The sequence below is a fragment of the Taudactylus pleione genome, unplaced genomic scaffold (genome assembly GCF_031769625.1).
Source record: "Taudactylus pleione unplaced genomic scaffold, aTauple2 ptg000188l, whole genome shotgun sequence".
Taxonomy (NCBI): domain Eukaryota; kingdom Metazoa; phylum Chordata; class Amphibia; order Anura; family Myobatrachidae; genus Taudactylus; species Taudactylus pleione.
Window position 1 is genome coordinate 4,398,302 of NW_028284590.1, and position 22,425 is coordinate 4,420,726.

General features: G+C 47.7%; 1 protein-coding gene across 1 annotated transcript in view; it reads left to right on the forward strand.

Annotated features, from left to right (window-relative positions):
* Positions 1–22,425, forward strand: part of COL18A1 (collagen type XVIII alpha 1 chain) — a 142,020-nt gene that overhangs the window by 83,762 nt on the left and 35,833 nt on the right. Inside the window, exons 21-30 of the mRNA XM_088476370.1 lie at positions 1,532–1,594; positions 2,152–2,187; positions 2,506–2,589; positions 2,746–2,775; positions 4,109–4,135; positions 4,219–4,281; positions 4,852–4,926; positions 5,745–5,789; positions 5,880–5,924; positions 8,457–8,528. Coding sequence (XP_088332496.1) covers positions 1,532–1,594; positions 2,152–2,187; positions 2,506–2,589; positions 2,746–2,775; positions 4,109–4,135; positions 4,219–4,281; positions 4,852–4,926; positions 5,745–5,789; positions 5,880–5,924; positions 8,457–8,528 — 540 coding nt within the window. The remainder of the gene's footprint in view (positions 1–1,531; positions 1,595–2,151; positions 2,188–2,505; positions 2,590–2,745; positions 2,776–4,108; positions 4,136–4,218; positions 4,282–4,851; positions 4,927–5,744; positions 5,790–5,879; positions 5,925–8,456; positions 8,529–22,425) is intronic.

Below are 22,425 nucleotides of genomic sequence, written 5' to 3' on the forward strand. Positions count from 1 at the left end.
AGCGCAGTGGGCATGTGTATGGCAGCCTACTGTTAGAGAGCGCAGTGGACATGTATGGTAGCCTACTGTTAAAGAGCGCAGTGGACATGTATGGCAGCCTACTGTTACAGAGCGCAGTGGACATGTATGGCAGCCTACTGTTAGAGAGCGCAGTGGACATGTATGGCAGTCTACTGTTAGAGAGCACAGTGGACATGTATGGCAGCCTACTGTTAGAGAGCACAGTGGACATGTATGGCAGCATACTGTTACAGAGCGCAGTGGACATGTGTATGGCAGCCTACTGTTAGAGAGCGCAGTGGACATGTATGGCAGCCTACTGTTAGAGAGCTCAGTGGATATGTTTAGTTGATTGAATATCTAGATTTATATTAAGTAAACACTCCATACCAGTTATTATTTCTATAAAATGTACTATTTAGTTTATCATTTAATGTTTCCTTTGTTTTCACGCTTTCATTTCTTCAAAAATGTATTGTGAGTCATCGACTAGGAGCCGTATTCAATTAGCCGCGAAAAGTCGGAAAGGTTTCGCCTGTCCGACTTTCCGCCTACATTGCGTGTTTGTAGGCAGAATTCAATTCCAAACCACGCGAAAACGGAAAGCCGCGATATCGGAACAGGCGAAAAGTGCTGTCAGAAATGGGGAAATCAGCCTGAACCCTCCAAAAAGGTGCACTATCATTGGGGATCAATGTAGATGTCCCCGAATAGCCCTAATGAAGCTGTTTGGGGTACTTAAGTTGTTTCAATAGCTTCTTATTAGCGTCTTTGCACAAGTGGGGAAGAATAACATTAAGCAGTTTTTTTTTGGTGAAAATAAGTAGTCCTGTCAAATTTGGGTTTCTTGAAAATGGGTGCTAGCATATTTTGAAGTCGCTAAAGTGAAGTAAAAAAAAATTGTGAAAAACGTACCTGCTCCAAGCACCTACAATCCCAAAAACACCTGGCCCATCCTTGCAGACCCCCTAAAGGTCTATTTTGCTAGTTTTTAAGCTTGTACACCCACTTTGTACCTTTTCGCCCCCCAAATGAAAGTACTTTTTTGGGGTGCTCGCAGTGAACCTTTGGGGGGCTGTCTTAAGGGTTCTGGGTGGTTTCCCCACCTTTGCACCCCCAAATAAAAAAATGCCCTTCTTTTCACCACCTATTCTGAGTCGAATCTTTTTCACCTATTACATTGCATTGACTTTTCGCATACGCGAAAAGTCTTTGGAATTGAATACGGCGAAAAGTTTCCGCCTGGCGAGATGAGGTCATCTGCGATACTTTGTTGCGGAAAACGGCTTTTCGAGTCTAATTGAATACGGCCCTAAGATATCAAAATCTTGTAATTAATTTGTGTTTGTGAATTCAACAATATTTTAATTGCATTCCCAATCTCATTGTTCTAATTTTCCTCTGTAGTCTGACTAAATATAGTAAATAAGAGGAGAAGGGAATCTGCTATTTGGCATGTGGAATCATGGAATAATATCAAAAAGGTGTTTGCTTTTATTTAATTTCTCTTTTCCCTTCCCGTCTGCCTTAGGGAGACCGGGGACCTCATGGTTTGGATGGAAGGCCGGGAATGGATGGATTCCCGGGTCCTGAGGTAAATGATGGAAATCTCTTCAGGAAATGTAACCCTGTGTGGGCTTTTCAGTCCGGTTATCAAAGTGTGACCGATGCCTTCACTAGCAAGCACTAAAGGGCATAATTAATAACGAGTGATATTCTTGTGATCACTCATTACTAATCTTAAATGGTGCTCCAACCAATCAGCTCCTAACTGTCATGGGTTTGAAAAATGACAGGACGGAGCTGATTGGTTGGAGCACCATTTAAGATTAGTAAAGAGTGATCACAAGAATATCACTCGTTATTACATTAGCTCTTTCATTCCTGTTTGTCTTGCTCAGCGTCCAGACTGATAACTCTCCCTTTAATATCGCTATAATTATTGCTCAGCTGCCATGGCGATAAAATAATGGTAAATCGCGGCATTATGTAACTAATTACCCTATATGCCATGACGGTGATACATGATGATGATAAATTGAGGCTTTAAATTTTCACCATCTTCAATTATCTCTTCCATACTGTTACGGTAGACAATAGGAACATAACTTAAAAAGTCTTTGATTTAAAAAAATATTTTTGTTTCTACAGGGTCCAAAGGGAGATAGAGGAGATCGAGGTGAACGGGTGAGTTTGATGGATAATCAGATCATATTTATTTCCTGGCACCCGGTCTGTCTCCTCTCAGGGTTACAACAATAGAGGATGTGTTTGGTTATGTCCTGGGAATGAGTAACATGAGTACATAAGTATCTAGGAGTTGTAGGATTGTCCTTCCTGCTAAATAAGACCGAAACATGGGACTGAGTTATAGAACATGTATTATTTAGAAAGAAATACCTATAGGTCCACATGCGCAAGCCGACTACAGGGGAACCGAAGCTCACCCCAGTCCATGTGACATCGGCAGAGATAAGTCATCATAACATATCATCCTGTTTGCAGGGGGAACCTGGCCGTGACGGAGCTGGACTTCCTGGGCCACCTGGACCTCCTGGTCAGGTCATTTACAGATCAAGGGACAGCTCGGTAAGCCGATATCTACGTTTTGCTGCACAGACTTCTTTGCTTCTATATTCTGTCTTCATTTTTACGCCATCTTGTTGTAGTTTTTTTTTTTCATCTTCACATTGGAAACCCTGAATATCTCTAATCATCTCTCCTTGTTTTTTTTTTCTCTTTCAGGAAATAACTGGAGGAGGTAATGGAGGAGAGGTAAGTGGCTCTGAGCTGTTACCATGAAATGATACATATATAGGGGGAGATTTATCAAAACCTTCTAAAGAGGAAAGCGGAGGTGTTGCCTATCGCAACCAATCAGATTGTAGCTATCACTTTACAGAAAGTACTAGTTAACTACAAATCTGATTGGTTGCTATAGTCCACATCTCCACTTGTCCTCATTAGGTTTGCTAAATCTACCCCTTTAGTCATATTCCCTGCTCCAAATGCATCTGTATCAAATGTGTCCTGATAATCCAACAATGACTACCCATGTAATGCTCTAAAGATCCAGAGAGTGAGACATTGATGCCAAGGCCTACTATTTATATGGTGCTAGCTAGTACTTGGGTTGACATTTCCTTAACTCTCCTGTAGTAAATACACACGCTATATATGTGTGCATTGGTTTAATAATCCATCATTAAAAATACAAACTGTTTATGGCCCATCCAGCACTTAAATACATCCGACCAGAGCTAGGGGGGAGATCTATCAAATCTTGGAGAGAGATATGGGGGGAGGATTATCAAAGCTTGGAGAGAGATAAAGTGTAGAGAGAGAGTACCAACCAAGCAGCTTCTTAAGCTGGTCATACACCAAACGACGTGTACCCAGCGCTGATGTCGTACAAACGACGGTAGCGGGCATGCTGCAATCGGACCTGCATGCGGGTCCGACGGGCGATGTCGCTGACGATGCACGGGAACGCACATCGTCAGCGGCATAGCGGGTACACACTGGCCGATGTGCCCAATATATCGTCCGATCCGCCGGATCAGATGACATATCGTCTAGTCAGTGTGTACCCGGCATAACTGTCATTTTTCAAATGCAGCCTGTAAGATGACAGTTAGAAGCTGATTGGTTGGTACTTTATCGCTCTTTACGTAATCTCTTCAAGATTTGATAATTCTCCCTTGTTACAAGTGCCACAACTTTCTAAATTGAAGCCGTTATGGTGCCTTCCCACTAGACGATTAAAATGAGCCATTGAACAATAACGATATCGTTCGATAATTTGCAGATTGTTTAAAAATTTGGTCTTTTAGATATCTATCATCGGGCAAACATGCTGGTCAACCTGACGATAACGTCAGGTTCAACATATTTGCAGATGATTGATTGTGCCTACACTGAACGACTGCTCGTTCAGTGTAGGCACATCACAGACTGACAAACAACTGCACGATTACAATGTCATAATCGTGCAGTCTTTTGCCTGTCTTCTAGTGGATAGTTGAGAGAGGGGCAGATAGAAGAGAGCAACCTGTTGGTGTCTGTTACACTTCTTACATTATAATCTCTATGATCCATTTCTTTGTAGGGCCGTGATGTTGGCGCTGGACTCCAAGTAAGCTGATCAGATGTGTGTTTTACTTACTTGTGTAGTTATTTTATTTGCACTTGCTGACATTATATAATTCATGTTTCTAGGGCCCCAGAGGATTCAAAGGAGATCAGGGCGACCAAGGTTACCCTGGACTGAGTGGACAGAAGGTGAGAGCAACATATATGTAAGGCACACTGGACCTTTAGCACGCATATATCTATCATCAACCATATGTATAGCTGTGTCATTTATCTGAACGACAAGGATGAAGGCTGGGGCATTGCTCGTAGACCATATCACTGTTAGCATGACATGAACCTGGTGCTCACATGCCAGGCAGACAGGAGACACAGATAGATGCAGGCTCCCTGCAGCCGGACAGAGAGTGCCAGTGTGACACAGCCCTAACCCTATACCCATGGGTTTCGAGCATTCTGCATGCATTAGAAAACACATAATGGAATAACAATGGCAATGGGTTAATATGTTACAAAAAACAGAAGAGCGAATAAACGCAAGTGCTAAACTGTCAATAAAGAAACTTCTGGGTTTGTTATTATAAAGTTTGCTGTGTATGGGATGAAAAACCATAGACATTTAAAAAAAAAAAAAAAACACACAAACAATAGTTGTTGCCTTTTAAATGTTTCTATTATGCATCAAAATGATCAGCTCTACCCATCCCTGCTGTGTATTGCCAGCTTGCTATATGAGACTGCCGTTCTTGTTGTTTCTAGGGAGAGAAGGGAGAGTCTGGCATGATTCTGGGACCTGATGGCACCCTACTTACCGGAGCTTTCAAAGGACAGAAGGTGAGAGGAGCATGTTACTTTGGAGTGTAGTATACTGGTATATTACTGGGGTTCTGCTGTAAATAAAGAAAGAACAGGATGGAGAGTGATGGTCAGCAACTTTCAGTATAAAGAAGGAGAGATTGCGATCTGCACTGTAGATGTTACTGATCTATATGAGATTGTTTCAGGAGCACGTAAGCTGGGAAATCCTGACACATAAAAAAAGTTTTAGAAAATAGTATCTCTATCTAGGTGAGACCTAGGCCAGATCTCTGGGTCCTCATGTCCTGTGCCTGTGCCATACACATGCTCACACAGTAGGTGTTTTTGAATGTTTTTCAATTTAAATAATCCCGATCTAGTGAATCAAGAGTATCACTCCCCCATGAGGAATAATCCCCTTTAATGAGCTACTACTTTGAGTTCCTCATCATTATGCCAGATGTGTGACATGACCGTGGATGTATAGGGATTTCTGTTATCTATATCTAATGCACAAAAGTGACAGTTATTGATGCAAATATTATACTTGGAATAAAAATCTTGACCTAGACTATGGGAAATACTGGAAGAAGTATGCCCATATATACCCAACAGGACACAATGGTATCCGCATGGCTCCTTTCGTGCCGTGTGATGCTGTAATTTGGTGACTTGATTTCTTGAGCACGGTTTATACTGACAGACTGTCCAAAACTAATTCCTCCTGTGAACCTTGATGGGAAACACTTATCACAGCTTATAACACTATTACTTTACTTTTTTAGTAACTAATGTGATGCGGTTTCTATGTTACAGATAACAGCATAATAACCTCCACTGATTTGTGTTTATAGGGGGAGTCTGGACCAAGAGGCCCTGTTGGACCCATTGGACCCTTGGTGAGTATGATGGAACAGTACGATCATCAGGAGTGAGGAAGTGATATGCTGAGACCAGAACTGTAACCTATTGTCTTATTGTGTCTCCAGAGCGAACCCGGACAGAAAGGAGAAATTGGGTTCCCAGGACGATCTGTGAGTATAATATGTAGTGTAGAGGACTCTGTGACTCTTCTGTCTTCTAGCTCCTCTGTATCTCCTATCTATCTATCTATCTATCTATCTATCTATCTATCTATCTATCTTTCCTGAAGCAATGTCAACCTGCTAACAATGGTACAGTACAGTAAGTACAGTATGTCCCTATCCTCAACCCCAATCCTAAAACTAAACCTAAGGAAGTTTGCAAAACGTCAGCATTTCACTTTTTGACATTTGCAATGTCGACATTGTGAAGATGTTGACATGTTAGCTGTCGGCATTTCATAAATGTCAACTTTGCACTATCGACGCTGTGACCGTCGCATGCTGACCGCATCTAGTCTGTCTCACTCTCCCCGGGGACCTTTGGAAGACAAATACTCATTTACAACAAGTGATAACTTAGCATTTCCGATCCATGGAACCAACTCAATTATAGTGCAGTGTTTCCATCTACTAACATAAATGTCATGTTGATATCACTACTTTCATGGTAGGTACATTGGTGACGAATGTGTGGGCAGTAGATAAATTAATAATAATGATTATAATAATAATTAGAGATGCGCCGTTCGGCTCTCTAGAAATTCTAATCCACCTGAATATCGGGAATCCGGACAGATCTGAGTCGCAGTTCTGATCTACTGAGGAGATCTAGACAGGTCCGGGTCACGGTTCTGATCTACTGAGGAGATCTAGACAGGTCCGGGTCACGGTTCTGATCTTCCCACGGCTTGAAATTCGGGTTGTAAATCTGAATTTCGGGTTTTGGATTGCAAAAATTACATGATTGTAGATGTATTTACATTCTTTTTGTGTATATATATATATATATGTATATATATATATATATATATATATGATATGTATGTATATATATATATATATATTTATTTTTTTTAAACCCAGATCCAAAACAATTGAGAGTGGTTTTGGAAGAACAAAACGCACATCTCTAATAATAATTAGTCTTAATCCCACAATAACCTTAGTAATACGGTTCCCTTTGTTCCTAGCCCAAAATGTGACTCTGTGCTCAGACTTACATCAGGCAACAGCCCCAACCAGCCCCACCCAAGCTGTACATTGAGCCCTATCTTACATCTAAGACTAAATTCATACAACATAATATTTATTATTGGACATTCTTGTTTTTAGTAACTATGGCCCTCATTCAGAGCCGTACGCTCTGAGCAGAGCGCACGCTCTGAATGAGGGCCGGGCTCCATTTTCATGGACGCTCCTGGACGCTCGTATAGCTGTGGGTCACCACCCACAGGCTATACGAGCGTGCATTGTGATGGCCGCGATGGTCGAGACCATCGCGACCATCGAAATTGCGAGCCGGAGCCTGCGGTTGAGGTTTTCAACCGCAAGCTCCGGAGTGATTTTGGCTCTATCAGAGCCAAAATCACTCCCACTGACATCACTAGTGATGTCAGTGGGCCGGCTTCTGATGGGAGGCGTTCCCGTGGGAACGCCCCCATCAGGGAGGCACGCCCCCGGCACGCCCACCAAAGGGGGCGTGCTGTCAATCAACATTGACAGCACGCCCCCTTTGATCAGATACAACGAGCGAAGGACTTTCCTTCGCTCGTCGCGTCTGGCGCATGCGCACGACGGAGCTCCCTCCGTCGTGCGCATGCTCAGTCCATAAAATCGACCCACTTGCGAGCGGACAGCCGTCCGGCCCTATGTATGCTAGTAGAAATGTACAAATATTATGTTTGTAGTACTTTAGGACAAGGTTTGCTGTGATATGGTGCATACACACGGTCAGATTTCCCTGGTCGATTTGAACGATAACGATATCGATATATCGTTATCATTCAAGTCGACCAGTTTCTGGCCCCTTCAAACGATGGTCGATGCGCAGGCACGCATGGTCGATAATGATATCGGCCATCGCCCATGCATGCAGGCCAACCTGGTCGATATCGACCAGGTTAGCCTTTTTATTATAGGGACCCGCGATCGTTAATCACGGGTCATTATAGTTGATGGGGGGTTGGTGCATGTTGCTGGATGTTCGATTTCAAACATCCAGCACATGCAGGACGATCAGACAACGATATCTGATCAACCCGTATATACGGGCCAATAGTTAGCGATACTCTTACCAAGTGTACAGCCTGCTCCTACACATTTCAGTCTTCCAGTTGATGATGATGACTGACGCACCTTAGTTCCGGTCCTGTATACATCTATATGCTAGATTTAAGGTTGCACCTGTTTTAGGATGCATGTATCTTTAAATACATATTTGGAAACGTAAGCAGACACATATGTTCATATACACCAGCCTGCAACAATTACATTCTCCTCCAAAGTGTGCGATATGTTTGTCCAGAACCCACTAACTTGCTGCTTTTTTAAGTCAGTTTCCTCTGTCCATTTCTTTTTTATCTTTATTATGTTTTCTCTTAATATTTACAACTAACAGTGAGCTTCTTCCATGCGGTTCCAACCTCCCCGCAGTATAACAGTGGCACAGTACTGAGACCATCTTCTACATTTTATACCTAGGGTCGGCCTGGAATGAACGGAGTGAAAGGAGAGAAAGGAGAGCCATCTGATCCCAGTGGCTTCGGGGGCAGGGTGAGCTTTATTTCAGCAATGTCATAGTAATAGTAAAAGCTCTAGAGCATGGGAGCAAATTTGCTATACTGTATGTGGTAAGGAGTGGAGAAACCAACGTCCTACCGTATGTGGCTCTTGTTATAGAACAGCTCAGAGCTCCCAGCTTAAAGGTAGGAACATAATACCTGGGGCTAGGTGGGGGTTCTGTTGTAAATGGTCCATTAATACACATTACAGTATATGGTACAGTAACTATACAGCATTGGTTTTCAGCGTGAGTGCTCCCCAGTACCACCTAGGTGACCGGTTTTAGTTTGTTTTTGAATATTTATGATCACATTCTGGGTGGGAGCTATTACTAGGCTGGTGGAGATTTCTGATCACATTGGGGGTTGGCGCTATTACTGGGCTGGTGGAGATTTATGATCACATTGTGGGAGGGCGCTATTACTGGGCCGGTGGAGATATCTGATCACATTGTGGGTGGGCGCTATTACTGGGCTGGTGGAGATTTCTGATCACATTGTGGGTGGGCGCTATTACTGGGCCGGTGGAGTTATCTGATCACATTGTGGGTGGGCGCTATTACTGGGCCGGTGAAGATATCTGATCACATTGGGGGGTTGGCGCTATTACTGGGCTGGTGGAGATTTATGATCACATTATGGGTGGGCGCTATTACTGGGCCGGTGGAGATATCTGATCACATTGTGGGTGGGCGCTATTACTGGGCTGGTGGAGATTTCTGATCACATTGGGGGTTGGCGCTATTACTGGGCTGGTGGAGATTTATGATCACATTGTGGGTGGGCGCTACTACTGGGCTGGTGGAGATTTATGATCACGTTATGGGTGGGAGCTATTACTGGGCCGGTGGAGATATCTGATCAAATTGTGGGTGGGAGCTATTACTGGACCGGTGGAGATATCTGATCACATTGGGGGTTGGTGCAATTACTGGACTGGTGGAGATTTATGATCACATTATGGGTGGGCGTTATTACTGGGCCGGTGGAGATTTCTGATCACATTGTGGGTGGGCGCTATTACTGGGCTGGTGGAGATTTCTGATCACATTGGGGGTTGGCGCTATTACTGGGCTGGTGGAGATTTATGATCACATTGTGGGAGGGCGCTATTACTGGGCCGGTGGAGATATCTGATCACATTGGGGGTGGGCGCTATTACTGGGCTGGTGGAGATTTATGATCACATTGTGGGTGGGAGCTATTACTGGGCTGGTGGAGATTTCTGATCACATTGGGGATTGGCGCTATTACTGGGCTGGTGGAGATTTATGATCACATTGGGGGTTGGCGCTATTACTGGGCTGGTGGAGATTTCTGATGACATTGAGCGCTATTACTGGGCTGGTGGAGATTTATGATCACATTGTGGGAGGGTGCTATTACTGGGCCGGTGGAGTTATCTGATCACATTGTGGGTGGGCGCTATTACTGGGCCGGTGGAGATATCTGATCACATTGGGGGTTGGCGCTATTACTGGGCTGGTGGAGATTTATGATCACATTATGGGTGGGCGCTATTACTGGGCCGGTGGAGATATCTGATCACATTGTGGGTGGGCGCTATTACTGGGCTGGTGGAGATTTCTGATCACATTGGGGGTTGGCGCTATTACTGGGCTGGTGGAGATTTCTGATGACATTGAGCGCTATTACTGGGCTGGTGGAGATTTATGATCACATTGTGGGTGGGCGCTATTACTGGGCCGGTGGAGATTTATGATCACATTGGGGGTGGGCGTTATTACTGGGCCGGTGGAGATTTATGATCACATTGTGGGTGGGCGCTATTACTGGGCTGGTGGAGATTTATGACCACATTGTGGGAGGGCGCTATTACTGGGCCGGTGGAGTTATCTGATCACATTGTGGGTGGGCGCTATTACTGGGCCGGTGGAGATATCTGATCAAATAGTGGGTGGGAGCTATTACTGGACCGGTGGAGATATCTGATCACATTGGGGGTTGGCGCTATTACTGGACTGGTGGAGATTTATGATCACATTATGGGTGGGCGTTATTACTCGGCCGGTGGAGATTTATGATCACATTGTGGGTGGGCGTTATTACTGGGCTGGTGGAGATTTCTGATCACATTGGGGGTTGGCGCTATTACTGTGCTGGTGGAGATTTATGATCACATTGTGGGAGGGCGCTATTACTGGGCCGGTGGAGATATCTGATCACATTGGGGGTTGGCGCTATTACTGGGCTGGTGGAGATTTATGATCACATTGTGGGTGGGAGCTATTACTGGGCTGGTGGAGATTTCTGATCACATTGGGGGTTGGCGCTATTACTGGGCTGGTGGAGATTTATGATCACATTGTGGGAGGGCGCTATTACTGGGCCGGTGGAGTTACCTGATCACATTGGGGGTTGGCGCTATTACTGGGCTGGTGGAGATTTATGATCACATTATGGGTGGGCGCTATTACTGGGCCGGTGGAGATATCTGATCACATTGTGGGTGGGCGCTATTACTGGGCTGGTGGAGATTTCTGATCACATTGGGGGTTGGCGCTATTACTGGGCTGGTGGAGATTTCTGATGACATTGAGCGCTATTACTGGGCTGGTGGAGATTTATGATCACATTGTGGGTGGGCGCTATTACTGGGCCGGTGGAGATTTATGATCACATTATGGGTGGGCGTTATTACTGGGCCGGTGGAGATTTATGATCACATTGTGGGTGGGCGCTATTACTGGGCTGGTGGAGCTTTCTGATCACATTGGGGGTTGGCGCTATTACTGAGCCGGTGGAGATTTCTGATGACATTGTGGGTGGGCGCTATTACTGGGCTGGTGGAGATTTATAACCACATTGTGGGAGGGCGCTATTACTGGGCCGGTGGAGTTATCTGATCACATTGTAGGTGGGCGCTATTACTGGGCCGGTGGAGATATCTGATCACATTGGGGGTTGGTGCTATTACTGGGCTGGTGGAGATTTATGATCACATTATGGGTGGGCGCTATTACTGGGCCGGTGGAGATATCTGATCACATTGTGGGTGGGCGCTATTACTGGGCTGGTGGAGATTTCAGATCACATTGGGGGTTGGCGCTATTACTGGGCTGGTGGAGATTTCTGATGACATTGAGCGCTATTACTGGGCTGGTGGAGATTTATGATCACATTGTGGGTGGGCGCTATTACTGGGCTGGTGGAGATTTATGATCACATTATGGGTGGGCGTTATTACTGGGCCGGTGGAGATTTATGATCACATTGTGGATGGGCACTATTACTGGGCTGGTGGAGATTTCTGATCACATTTGGGGTTAGCGCTATTACTGAGCCGGTGGAGATTTCTGATGACATTGTGGGTGGGCGCTATTACTGGGCTGCTGGAGATTTATGATCACATTGTGGGAGGGCACTATTACTGGGCCGGTGGAGTTATCTGATCACATTGTGGGTGGGCGCTATTACTGGGCCGGTGGAGATATCTGATCACATTGGGGGTTGGTGCTATTACTGGGCTGGTGGAGATTTATGATCACATTATGGGTGGGCGCTATTACTGGGCCGGTGGAGATATCTGATCACATTGTGGGTGGGCGCTATTACTGGGCTGGTGGAGATTTCTGATCACATTGGGGGTTGGCGCTATTACTGGGCTGGTGGAGATTTCTGATGACATTGAGCGCTATTACTGGGCTGGTGGAGATTTATGATCACATTGTGGGTGGGCGCTATTACTGGGCTGGTGGAGATTTATGATCACATTATGGGTGGGCGTTATTACTGGGCCGGTGGAGATTTATGATCACATTGGGGTTGGCGCTATTACTGAGCCGGTGGAGATTTCTGATGACATTGTGGGTGGGCGCTATTACTGGGCTGGTGGAGATTTATGATCACATTGTGGGAGGGCGCTATTACTAGGCCGGTGGAGATTTATGATCACATTGTGGGTGGGCGCTATTACTGGGCTGGTGGAGATTTCTGATCACATTGGGGGTTGGCGCTATTACTGGGCTGGTGGAGATTTATGATCACATTGTGGGAGGGCGCTATTACTGGGCCGGTGGAGATATCTGATCACATTGGGGGCTGGCGCTATTACTGGGCTGGTGGAGATTTATGATCACATTGTGGGTGGGAGCTATTACTGGGATGGTGGAGATTTATGATCACATTGGGGATTGGCGCTATTACTGGGCTGGTGGAGATTTATGATCACATTGTGGGAGGGCGCTATTACTGGGCCGGTGGAGTTATCTGATCACATTGTGGGTGGCCGCTATTACTGGGCCGGTGGAGATATCTGATCACATTGGGGGTTGGCGCTATTACTGGGCTGGTGGAGATTTATGATCACATTATGGGTGGGCGCTATTACTGGGCCGGTGGAGATATCTGATCACATTGTGGGTGGGCGCTATTACTGGGCTGGTGGAGATTTCTGATCACATTGGGGGTTGGCGCTATTACTGGGCTGGTGGAGATTTCTGATGACATTGAGCGCTATTACTGGGCTGGTGGAGATTTATGATCACATTGTGGGTGGGCGCTATTTCTGGGCCGGTGGAGTTATCTGATCACATTGTGGGTGGCCGCTATTACTGGGCCGGTGAAGATATCTGATCACATTGGGGGTTGGCGCTATTACTGGGCTGGTGGAGATTTATGATCACATTATGGGTGGGCGCTATTACTGGGCCGGTGGAGATATCTGATCACATTGTGGGTGGGCGCTATTACTGGGCTGGTGGAGATTTCTGATCACATTGGGGGTTGGCGCTATTACTGGGCTGGTGGAGATTTCTGATGACATTGAGCGCTATCACTGGGCTGGTGGAGATTTATGATCACATTGTGGGTGGGCGCTATTACTGAGCCGGTGGAGATTTCTGATGACATTGTGGGTGGGCGCTATTACTGGGCTGGTGGAGATTTATGACCACATTGTGGGAGGGCGCTATTACTGGGCCGGTGGAGTTATCTGATCACATTGAGGGTGGGCGCTATTACTGGGCCGGTGGAGATATCTGATCACATTGTGGGAGGGCGCTATTACTGGGCCGGTGGAGATTTATGATCACATTGTGGGTGGGCGCTATTACTGGGCCGGTGGAGATTTATGATCACATTATGGGTGGGCGTTATTACTGGGTCGGTGGAGATTTATGATCACATTGTGGTTGGGCGCTATTACTGGACTGGTGGAGATTTATGATCACATTGGGGGTTGGCGCTATTACTGAGCCGGTGGAGATTTCTGATGACATTGTGGGTGGGCGCTATTACTGGGCTGGTGGAGATTTATGTCCACATTGTGGGAGGGCGCTATTACTGGGCCGGTGGAGTTATCTGATGACATTGTGGGAGGGCGCTATTACTGGGCCGGTGGAGATATCTGATTAAATAGTGGGTGGGAGCTATTACTGGACCGGTGGAGATATCTGATCACATTGGGGGTTGGCGCTATTACTGGACTGGTGGAGATTTATGATCACATTATGGGTGGGCGTTATTACTGGGCCGGTGGAGATTTATGATCACATTGTGGGTGGGCGCTATTACTGGGCTGGTGGAGATTTCTGATCACATTGGGGGTTGGCGCTATTACTGTGCTGGTGGAGATTTATGATCACATTGTGGGAGGGCGCTATTACTGGGCCGGTGGAGATATCTGATCACATTGGGGGTTGGCGCTATTACTGGGCTGGTGGAGATTTATGATCACATTGTGGGTGGGAGCTATTACTGGGCTGGTGGAGATTTCTGATCACATTGGGGGTTGGCGCTATTACTGGGCTGGTGGAGATTTATGATCACATTGTGGGAGGGCGCTATTACTGGGCCGGTGGAGTTCTCTGATCACATTGGGGGTTGGCGCTATTACTGGGCTGGTGGAGATTTATGATCACATTATGGGTGGGCGCTATTACTGGGCCGGTGGAGATATCTGATCACATTGTGGGTGGGCGCTATTACTGGGCTGGTGGAGATTTCTGATCACATTGGGGGTTGGCGCTATTACTGGGCTGGTGGAGATTTCTGATGACATTGAGCGCTATTACTGGGCTGGTGGAGATTTATGATCACATTGTGGGTGGGCGCTATTTCTGGGCCGGTGGAGATTTATGATCACATTATGGGTGGGCGTTATTACTGGGCCGGTGGAGATTTATGATCACATTGTGGGTGGGCGCTATTACTGGGCTGGTGGAGATTTCTGATCACATTGGGGATTGGCGCTATTACTGAGCCGGTGGAGATTTCTGATGACATTGTGGGTGGGCGCTATTACTGGGCTGGTGGAGATTTATGACCACATTGTGGGAGGGCGCTATTACTGGGCCGGTGGAGTTATCTGATCACATTGTGGGTGGGCGCTATTACTGGGCCGGTGGAGATATCTGATCACATTGGGGGTTGGCGCTATTACTGGGCTGGTGGAGATTTATGATCACATTATGGGTGGGCGCTATTACTGGGCCGGAGGAGATATCTGATCACATTGTGGGTGGGCGCTATTACTGGGCTGGTGGAGATTTCTGATCACATTGGGGGTTGGCGCTATTACTGGGCTGGTGGAGATTTCTGATGACATTGAGCGCTATTACTGGGCTGGTGGAGATTTATGATCACATTGTGGGTGGGCGCTATTACTGGGCTGGTGGAGATTTATGATCACATTGTGGGAGGGCGCTATTACTGGGCCGGTGGAGTTATCTGATCACATTGTGGGTGGGCGCTATTACTGGGCCGGTGGAGATATCTGATCACATTGGGGGTTGGCGCTATTACTGGGCTGGTGGAGATTTATGTTCACATTATGGGTGGGCGCTATTACTGGGCCGGTGGAGATATCTGATCACATTGTGGGTGGGCGCTATTACTGGGCTGGTGGAGATTTCAGATCACATTGGGGGTTGGCGCTATTACTGGGCTGGTGGAGATTTATGATCACATTGTGGGTGGGCGCTATTACTGGGCTGGTGGAGATTTCTGATCACATTGGGGGTTGGCGCTATTACTGTGCTGGTGGAGATTTATGATCACATTGTGGGAGGGCGCTATTACTGGGCGGGTGGAGATATCTGATCACATTGGGGGTTGGCGCTATTACTGGGCTGGTGGAGATTTATGATCACATTGTGGGTGGGAGCTATTACTGGGCTGGTGGAGATTTCTGATCACATTGGGGGTTGGCGCTATTACTGGGCTGGTGGAGATTTATGATCACATTGTGGGAGGGCGCTATTACTGGGCCGGTGGAGTTCTCTGATCACATTGGGGGTTGGCGCTATTACTGGGCTGGTGGAGATTTATGATCACATTATGGGTGGGCACTATTACTGGGCCGGTGGAGATATCTGATCACATTGTGGGTGGGCGCTATTACTGGGCTGGTGGAGATTTCTGATCACATTGGGGGTTGGCGCTATTACTGGGCTGGTGGAGATTTCTGATGACATTGAGCGCTATTACTGAGCTGGTGGAGATTTATGATCACATTGTGGGTGGGCGCTATTACTGGGCCGGTGGAGATTTATGATCACATTATGGGTGGGCGTTATTACTGGGCCGGTGGAGATTTATGATCACATTGTGGGTGGGCGCTATTACTGGGCTGGTGGAGCTTTCTGATCACATTGGGGGTTGGCGCTATTACTGAGCCGGTGGAGATTTCTGATGACATTGGGGGTTGGTGCTATTACTGGGCTGGTGGAGATTTATGATCACATTATGGGTGGGCGCTATTACTGGGCCGGTGGAGATATCTGATCACATTGTGGGTGGGCGCTATTACTGGGCTGGTGGAGATTTCTGATCACATTGGGGATTGGCGCTATTACTGGGCTGGTGGAGATTTCTGATGACATTGAGCGCTATTACTGGGCTGGTGGAGATTTATGATCACATTGTGGGTGGGCGCTATTACTGGGCTGGTGGAGATTTATGATCACATTATGGGTGGGCGTTATTACTGGGCCGGTGGAGATTTATGATCACATTGTGGATGGGCACTATTACTGGGCTGGTGGAGATTTCTGATCACATTGGGGGTTAGCGCTATTACTGAGCCGGTGGAGATTTCTGATGACATTGTGGGTGGGCGCTATTACTGGGCTGCTGGAGATTTATGATCACATTGTGGGAGGGCACTATTACTGGGCCGGTGGAGTTATCTGATCACATTGTGGGTGGGCGCTATTACTGGGCCGGTGGAGATATCTGATCACATTGGGGGTTGGTGCTATTACTGGGCTGGTGGAGATTTATGATCACATTATGGGTGGGCGCTATTACTGGGCCGGTGGAGATATCTGATCACATTGTGGGTGGGCGCTATTACTGGGCTGGTGGAGATTTCTGATCACATTGGGGGTTGGCGCTATTACTGGGCTGGTGGAGATTTCTGATGACATTGAGCGCTATTACTGGGCTGGTGGAGATTTATGATCACATTGTGGGTGGGCGCTAATACTGGGCTGGTGGAGATTTATGATCACATTATGGGTGGGCGTTATTACTGGGCCGGTGGAGATTTATGATCACATTGGGGTTGGTGCTATTACTGAGCCGGTGGAGATTTCTGATGACATTGTGGGTGGGCGCTATTACTGGGCTGGTGGAGATTTATGATCACATTGTGGGAGGGCGCTATTACTGGGCCGGTGGAGATTTATGATCACATTGTGGGTGGGCGCTATTACTGGGCTGGTGGAGATTTCTGATCACATTGGGGGTTGGCGCTATTACTGGGCTGGTGGAGATTTATGATCACATTGTGGGAGGGCGCTATTACTGGGCCGGTGGAGATATCTGATCACATTGGGGGTTGGCGCTATTACTGGGCTGGTGGAGATTTATGATCACATTGTGGGTGGGAGCTATTACTGGGATGGTGGAGATTTCTGATCACATTGGGGATTGGCGCTATTACTGGGCTGGTGGAGATTTATGATCCCATTGTTGGAGGGCGCTATTACTGGGCCGGTGGAGTTATCTGATCACATTGTGGGTGGCCGCTATTACTGGGCCGGTGGAGATATCTGATCACATTGGGGGTTGGCGCTATTACTGGGCTGGTGGAGATTTATGATCACATTATGGGTGGGCGCTATTACTGGGCCGGTGGAGATATCTGATCACATTGTGGGTGGGCGCTATTACTGGGCTGGTGGAGATTTCTGATCACATTGGGGGTTGGCGCTATTACTGGGCTGGTGGAGATTTCTGATGACATTGAGCGCTATTACTGGGCTGGTGGAGATTTATGATCACATTGTGGGTGGGCTCTATTACTGGGCCGGTGGAGTTATCTGATCACATTGTGGGTGGCCGCTATTACTGGGCCGGTGGAGATATCTGATCACATTGGGGGTTGGCGCTATTACTGGGCTGGTGGAGATTTATGATCACATTATGGGTGGGCGCTATTACTGGGCCGGTGGAGATATCTGATCACATTGTGGGTGGGCGCTATTACTGGGCTGGTGGAGATTTCTGATCACATTGGGGGTTGGCGCTATTACTGGGCTGGTGGAGATTTCTGATGACATTGAGCGCTATTACTGCGCTGGTGGAGATTTATGATCACATTGTGGGTGGGCGCTATTACTGAGCCGGTGGAGATTTCTGATGACATTGTGGGTGGGCGCTATTACTGGGCTGGTGGAGATTTATGACCACATTGTGGGAGGGCGCTATTACTGGGCCGGTGGAGTTATCTGATCACATTGAGGGTGGGCGCTATTACTGGGCCGGTGGAGATATCTGATCACATTGTGGGAGGGCGCTATTACTGGGCCGGTGGAGATTTATGATCACATTGTGGGTGGGCGCTATTACTGGGCCGGTGGAGATTTATGATCACATTATGGGTGGGCGTTATTACTGGGTCGGTGGAGATTGATGATCACATTGTGGGTGGGCGCTATTACTGGACTGGTGGAGATTTATGATCACATTGGGGGTTGGCGCTATTACTGAGCCGGTGGAGATTTCTGATGACATTGTGGGTGGGCGCTATTACTGGGCTGGTGGAGATTTATGTCCACATTGTGGGAGGGCGCTATTACTGGGCCGGTGGAGTTATCTGATCACATTGTGGGTGGGCGCTATTACTGGGCCGGTGGAGATATCTGATCAAATAGTGGGTGGGAGCTATTACTGGACCGGTGGAGATATCTGATCACATTGGGGGTTGGCGCTATTACTGGGCCGGTGGAGATTTATGATCACATTGTGGGTGGGCGCTATTACTGGGCTGGTGGAGATTTCTGATCACATTGGGGGTTGGCGCTATTACTGTGCTGGTGGAGATTTATGATCACATTGTGGGAGGGCGCTATTACTGGGCCGGTGGAGATATCTGATCACATTGGGGGTTGGCGCTATTACTGGGCTGGTGGAGATTTATGATCACATTGTGGGTGGGAGCTATTACTGGGCTGGTGGAGATTTCTGATCACATTGGGGGTTGGCGCTATTACTGGGCTGGTGGAGATTTATGATCACATTGTGGGAGGGCGCTATTACTGGGCCGGTGGAGTTCTCTGATCACATTGGGGGTTGGCGCTATTACTGGGCTGGTGGAGATTTATGATCACATTATGGGTGGGCGCTATTACGGGGCCGGTGGAGATATCTGATCACATTGTGGGTGGGCGCTATTACTGGGCTGCTGGAGATTTCTGATCACATTGGGGGTTGGCGCTATTACTGGGCTGGTGGAGATTTCTGATGACATTGAGCGCTATTACTGGGCTGGTGGAGATTTATGATCACATTGTGGGTGGGCGCTATTACTGGGCCGGTGGAGATTTATGATCACATTATGGGTGGGCGTTATTACTGGGCCGGTGGAGATTTATGATCACATTGTGGGTGGGCGCTATTACTGGGCTGGTGGAGATTTCTGATCACATTGGGGATTGGCGCTATTACTGAGCCGGTGGAGATTTCTGATGACATTGTGGGTGGGCGCTATTACTGGGCTGGTGGAGATTTATGACCACATTGTGGGAGGGCGCTATTACTGGGCCGGTGGAGTTATCTGATCACATTGTGGGTGGGCGCTATTACTGGGCCGGTGGAGATATCTGATCACATTGGGGGTTGGCGCTATTACTGGGCTGGTGGAGATTTATGATCACATTATGGGTGGGCGCTATTACTGGGCCGGAGGAGATATCTGATCACATTGTGGGTGGGCGCTATTACTGGGCTGGTGGAGATTTCTGATCACATTGGGGGTTGGCGCTATTACTGGGCTGGTGGAGATTTCTGATGACATTGAGCGCTATTACTGGGCTGGTGGAGATTTATGATCACATTGTGGGTGGGCGCTATTACTGGGCTGGTGGAGATTTATGATCACATTGTGGGAGGGCGCTATTACTGGGCCGGTGGAGTTATCTGATCACATTGTGGGTGGGCGCTATTACTGGGCCGGTGGAGATATCTGATCACATTGGGGGTTGGCGCTATTACTGGGCTGGTGGAGATTTATGTTCACATTATGGGTGGGCGCTATTACTGGGCCGGTGGAGATATCTGATCACATTGTGGGTGGGCGCTATTACTGGGCTGGTGGAGATTTCAGATCACATTGGGGGTTGGCGCTATTACTGGGCTGGTGGAGATTTATGATCACATTGTGGGTGGGCGCTATTACTGGGCTGGTGGAGATTTCTGATCACATTGGGGGTTGGCGCTATTACTGTGCTGGTGGAGATTTATGATCACATTGTGGGAGGGCGCTATTACTGGGCCGGTGGAGATATCTGATCACATTGGGGGTTGGCGCTATTACTGGGCTGGTGGAGATTTATGATCACATTGTGGGTGGGAGCTATTACTGGGCTGGTGGAGATTTCTGATCACATTGGGGGTTGGCGCTATTACTGGGCTGGTGGAGATTTATGATCACATTGTGGGAGGGCGCTATTACTGGGCCGGTGGAGTTCTCTGATCACATTGGGGGTTGGCGCTATTACTGGGCTGGTGGAGATTTATGATCACATTATGGGTGGGCACTATTACTGGGCCGGTGGAGATATCTGATCACATTGTGGGTGGGCGCTATTACTGGGCTGGTGGAGATTTCTGATCACATTGGGGGTTGGCGCTATTACTGGGCTGGTGGAGATTTCTGATGACATTGAGCGCTATTACTGAGCTGGTGGAGATTTATGATCACATTGTGGGTGGGCGCTATTACTGGGCCGGTGGAGATTTATGATCACATTATGGGTGGGCGTTATTACTGGGCCGGTGGAGATTTATGATCACATTGTGGGTGGGCGCTATTACTGGGCTGGTGGAGCTTTCTGATCACATTGGGGGTTGGCGCTAATACTGAGCCGGTGGAGATTTCTGATGACATTGGGGGTTGGTGCTATTACTGGGCTGGTGGAGATTTATGATCACATTATGGGTGGGCGCTATTACTGGGCCGGTGGAGATATCTGATCACATTGTGGGTGGGCGCTATTACTGGGCTGGTGGAGATTTCTGATCACATTGGGGATTGGCGCTATTACTGGGCTGGTGGAGATTTCTGATGACATTGAGCGCTATTACTGGGCTGGTGGAGATTTATGATCACATTGTGGGTGGGCGCTATTACTGGGCTGGTGGAGATTTATGATCACATTATGGGTGGGCGTTATTACTGGGCCGGTGGAGATTTATGATCACATTGTGGATGGGCACTATTACTGGGCTGGTGGAGATTTCTGATCACATTGGGGGTTAGCGCTATTACTGAGCCGGTGGAGATTTCTGATGACATTGTGGGTGGGCGCTATTACTGGGCTGCTGGAGATTTATGATCACATTGTGGGAGGGCACTATTACTGGGCCGGTGGAGTTATCTGATCACATTGTGGGTGGGCGCTATTACTGGGCCGGTGGAGATATCTGATCACATTGGGGGTTGGTGCTATTACTGGGCTGGTGGAGATTTATGATCACATTATGGGTGGGCGCTATTACTGGGCCGGTGGAGATATCTGATCACATTGTGGGTGGGCGCTATTACTGGGCTGGTGGAGATTTCTGATCACATTGGGGGTTGGCGCTATTACTGGGCTGGTGGAGATTTCTGATGACATTGAGCGCTATTACTGGGCTGGTGGAGATTTATGATCACATTGTGGGTGGGCGCTAATACTGGGCTGGTGGAGATTTATGATCACATTATGGGTGGGCGTTATTACTGGGCCGGTGGAGATTTATGATCACATTGGGGTTGGTGCTATTACTGAGCCGGTGGAGATTTCTGATGACATTGTGGGTGGGCGCTATTACTGGGCTGGTGGAGATTTATGATCACATTGTGGGAGGGCGCTATTACTGGGCCGGTGGAGATTTATGATCACATTGTGGGTGGGCGCTATTACTGGGCTGGTGGAGATTTCTGATCACATTGGGGGTTGGCGCTATTACTGGGCTGGTGGAGATTTATGATCACATTGTGGGAGGGCGCTATTACTGGGCCGGTGGAGATATCTGATCACATTGGGGGTTGGCGCTATTACTGGGCTGGTGGAGATTTATGATCACATTGTGGGTGGGAGCTATTACTGGGATGGTGGAGATTTCTGATCACATTGGGGATTGGCGCTATTACTGGGCTGGTGGAGATTTATGATCCCATTGTTGGAGGGCGCTATTACTGGGCCGGTGGAGTTATCTGATCACATTGTGGGTGGCCGCTATTACTGGGCCGGTGGAGATATCTGATCACATTGGGGGTTGGCGCTATTACTGGGCTGGTGGAGATTTATGATCACATTATGGGTGGGCGCTATTACTGGGCCGGTGGAGATATCTGATCACATTGTGGGTGGGCGCTATTACTGGGCTGGTGGAGATTTCTGATCACATTGGGGGTTGGCGCTATTACTGGGCTGGTG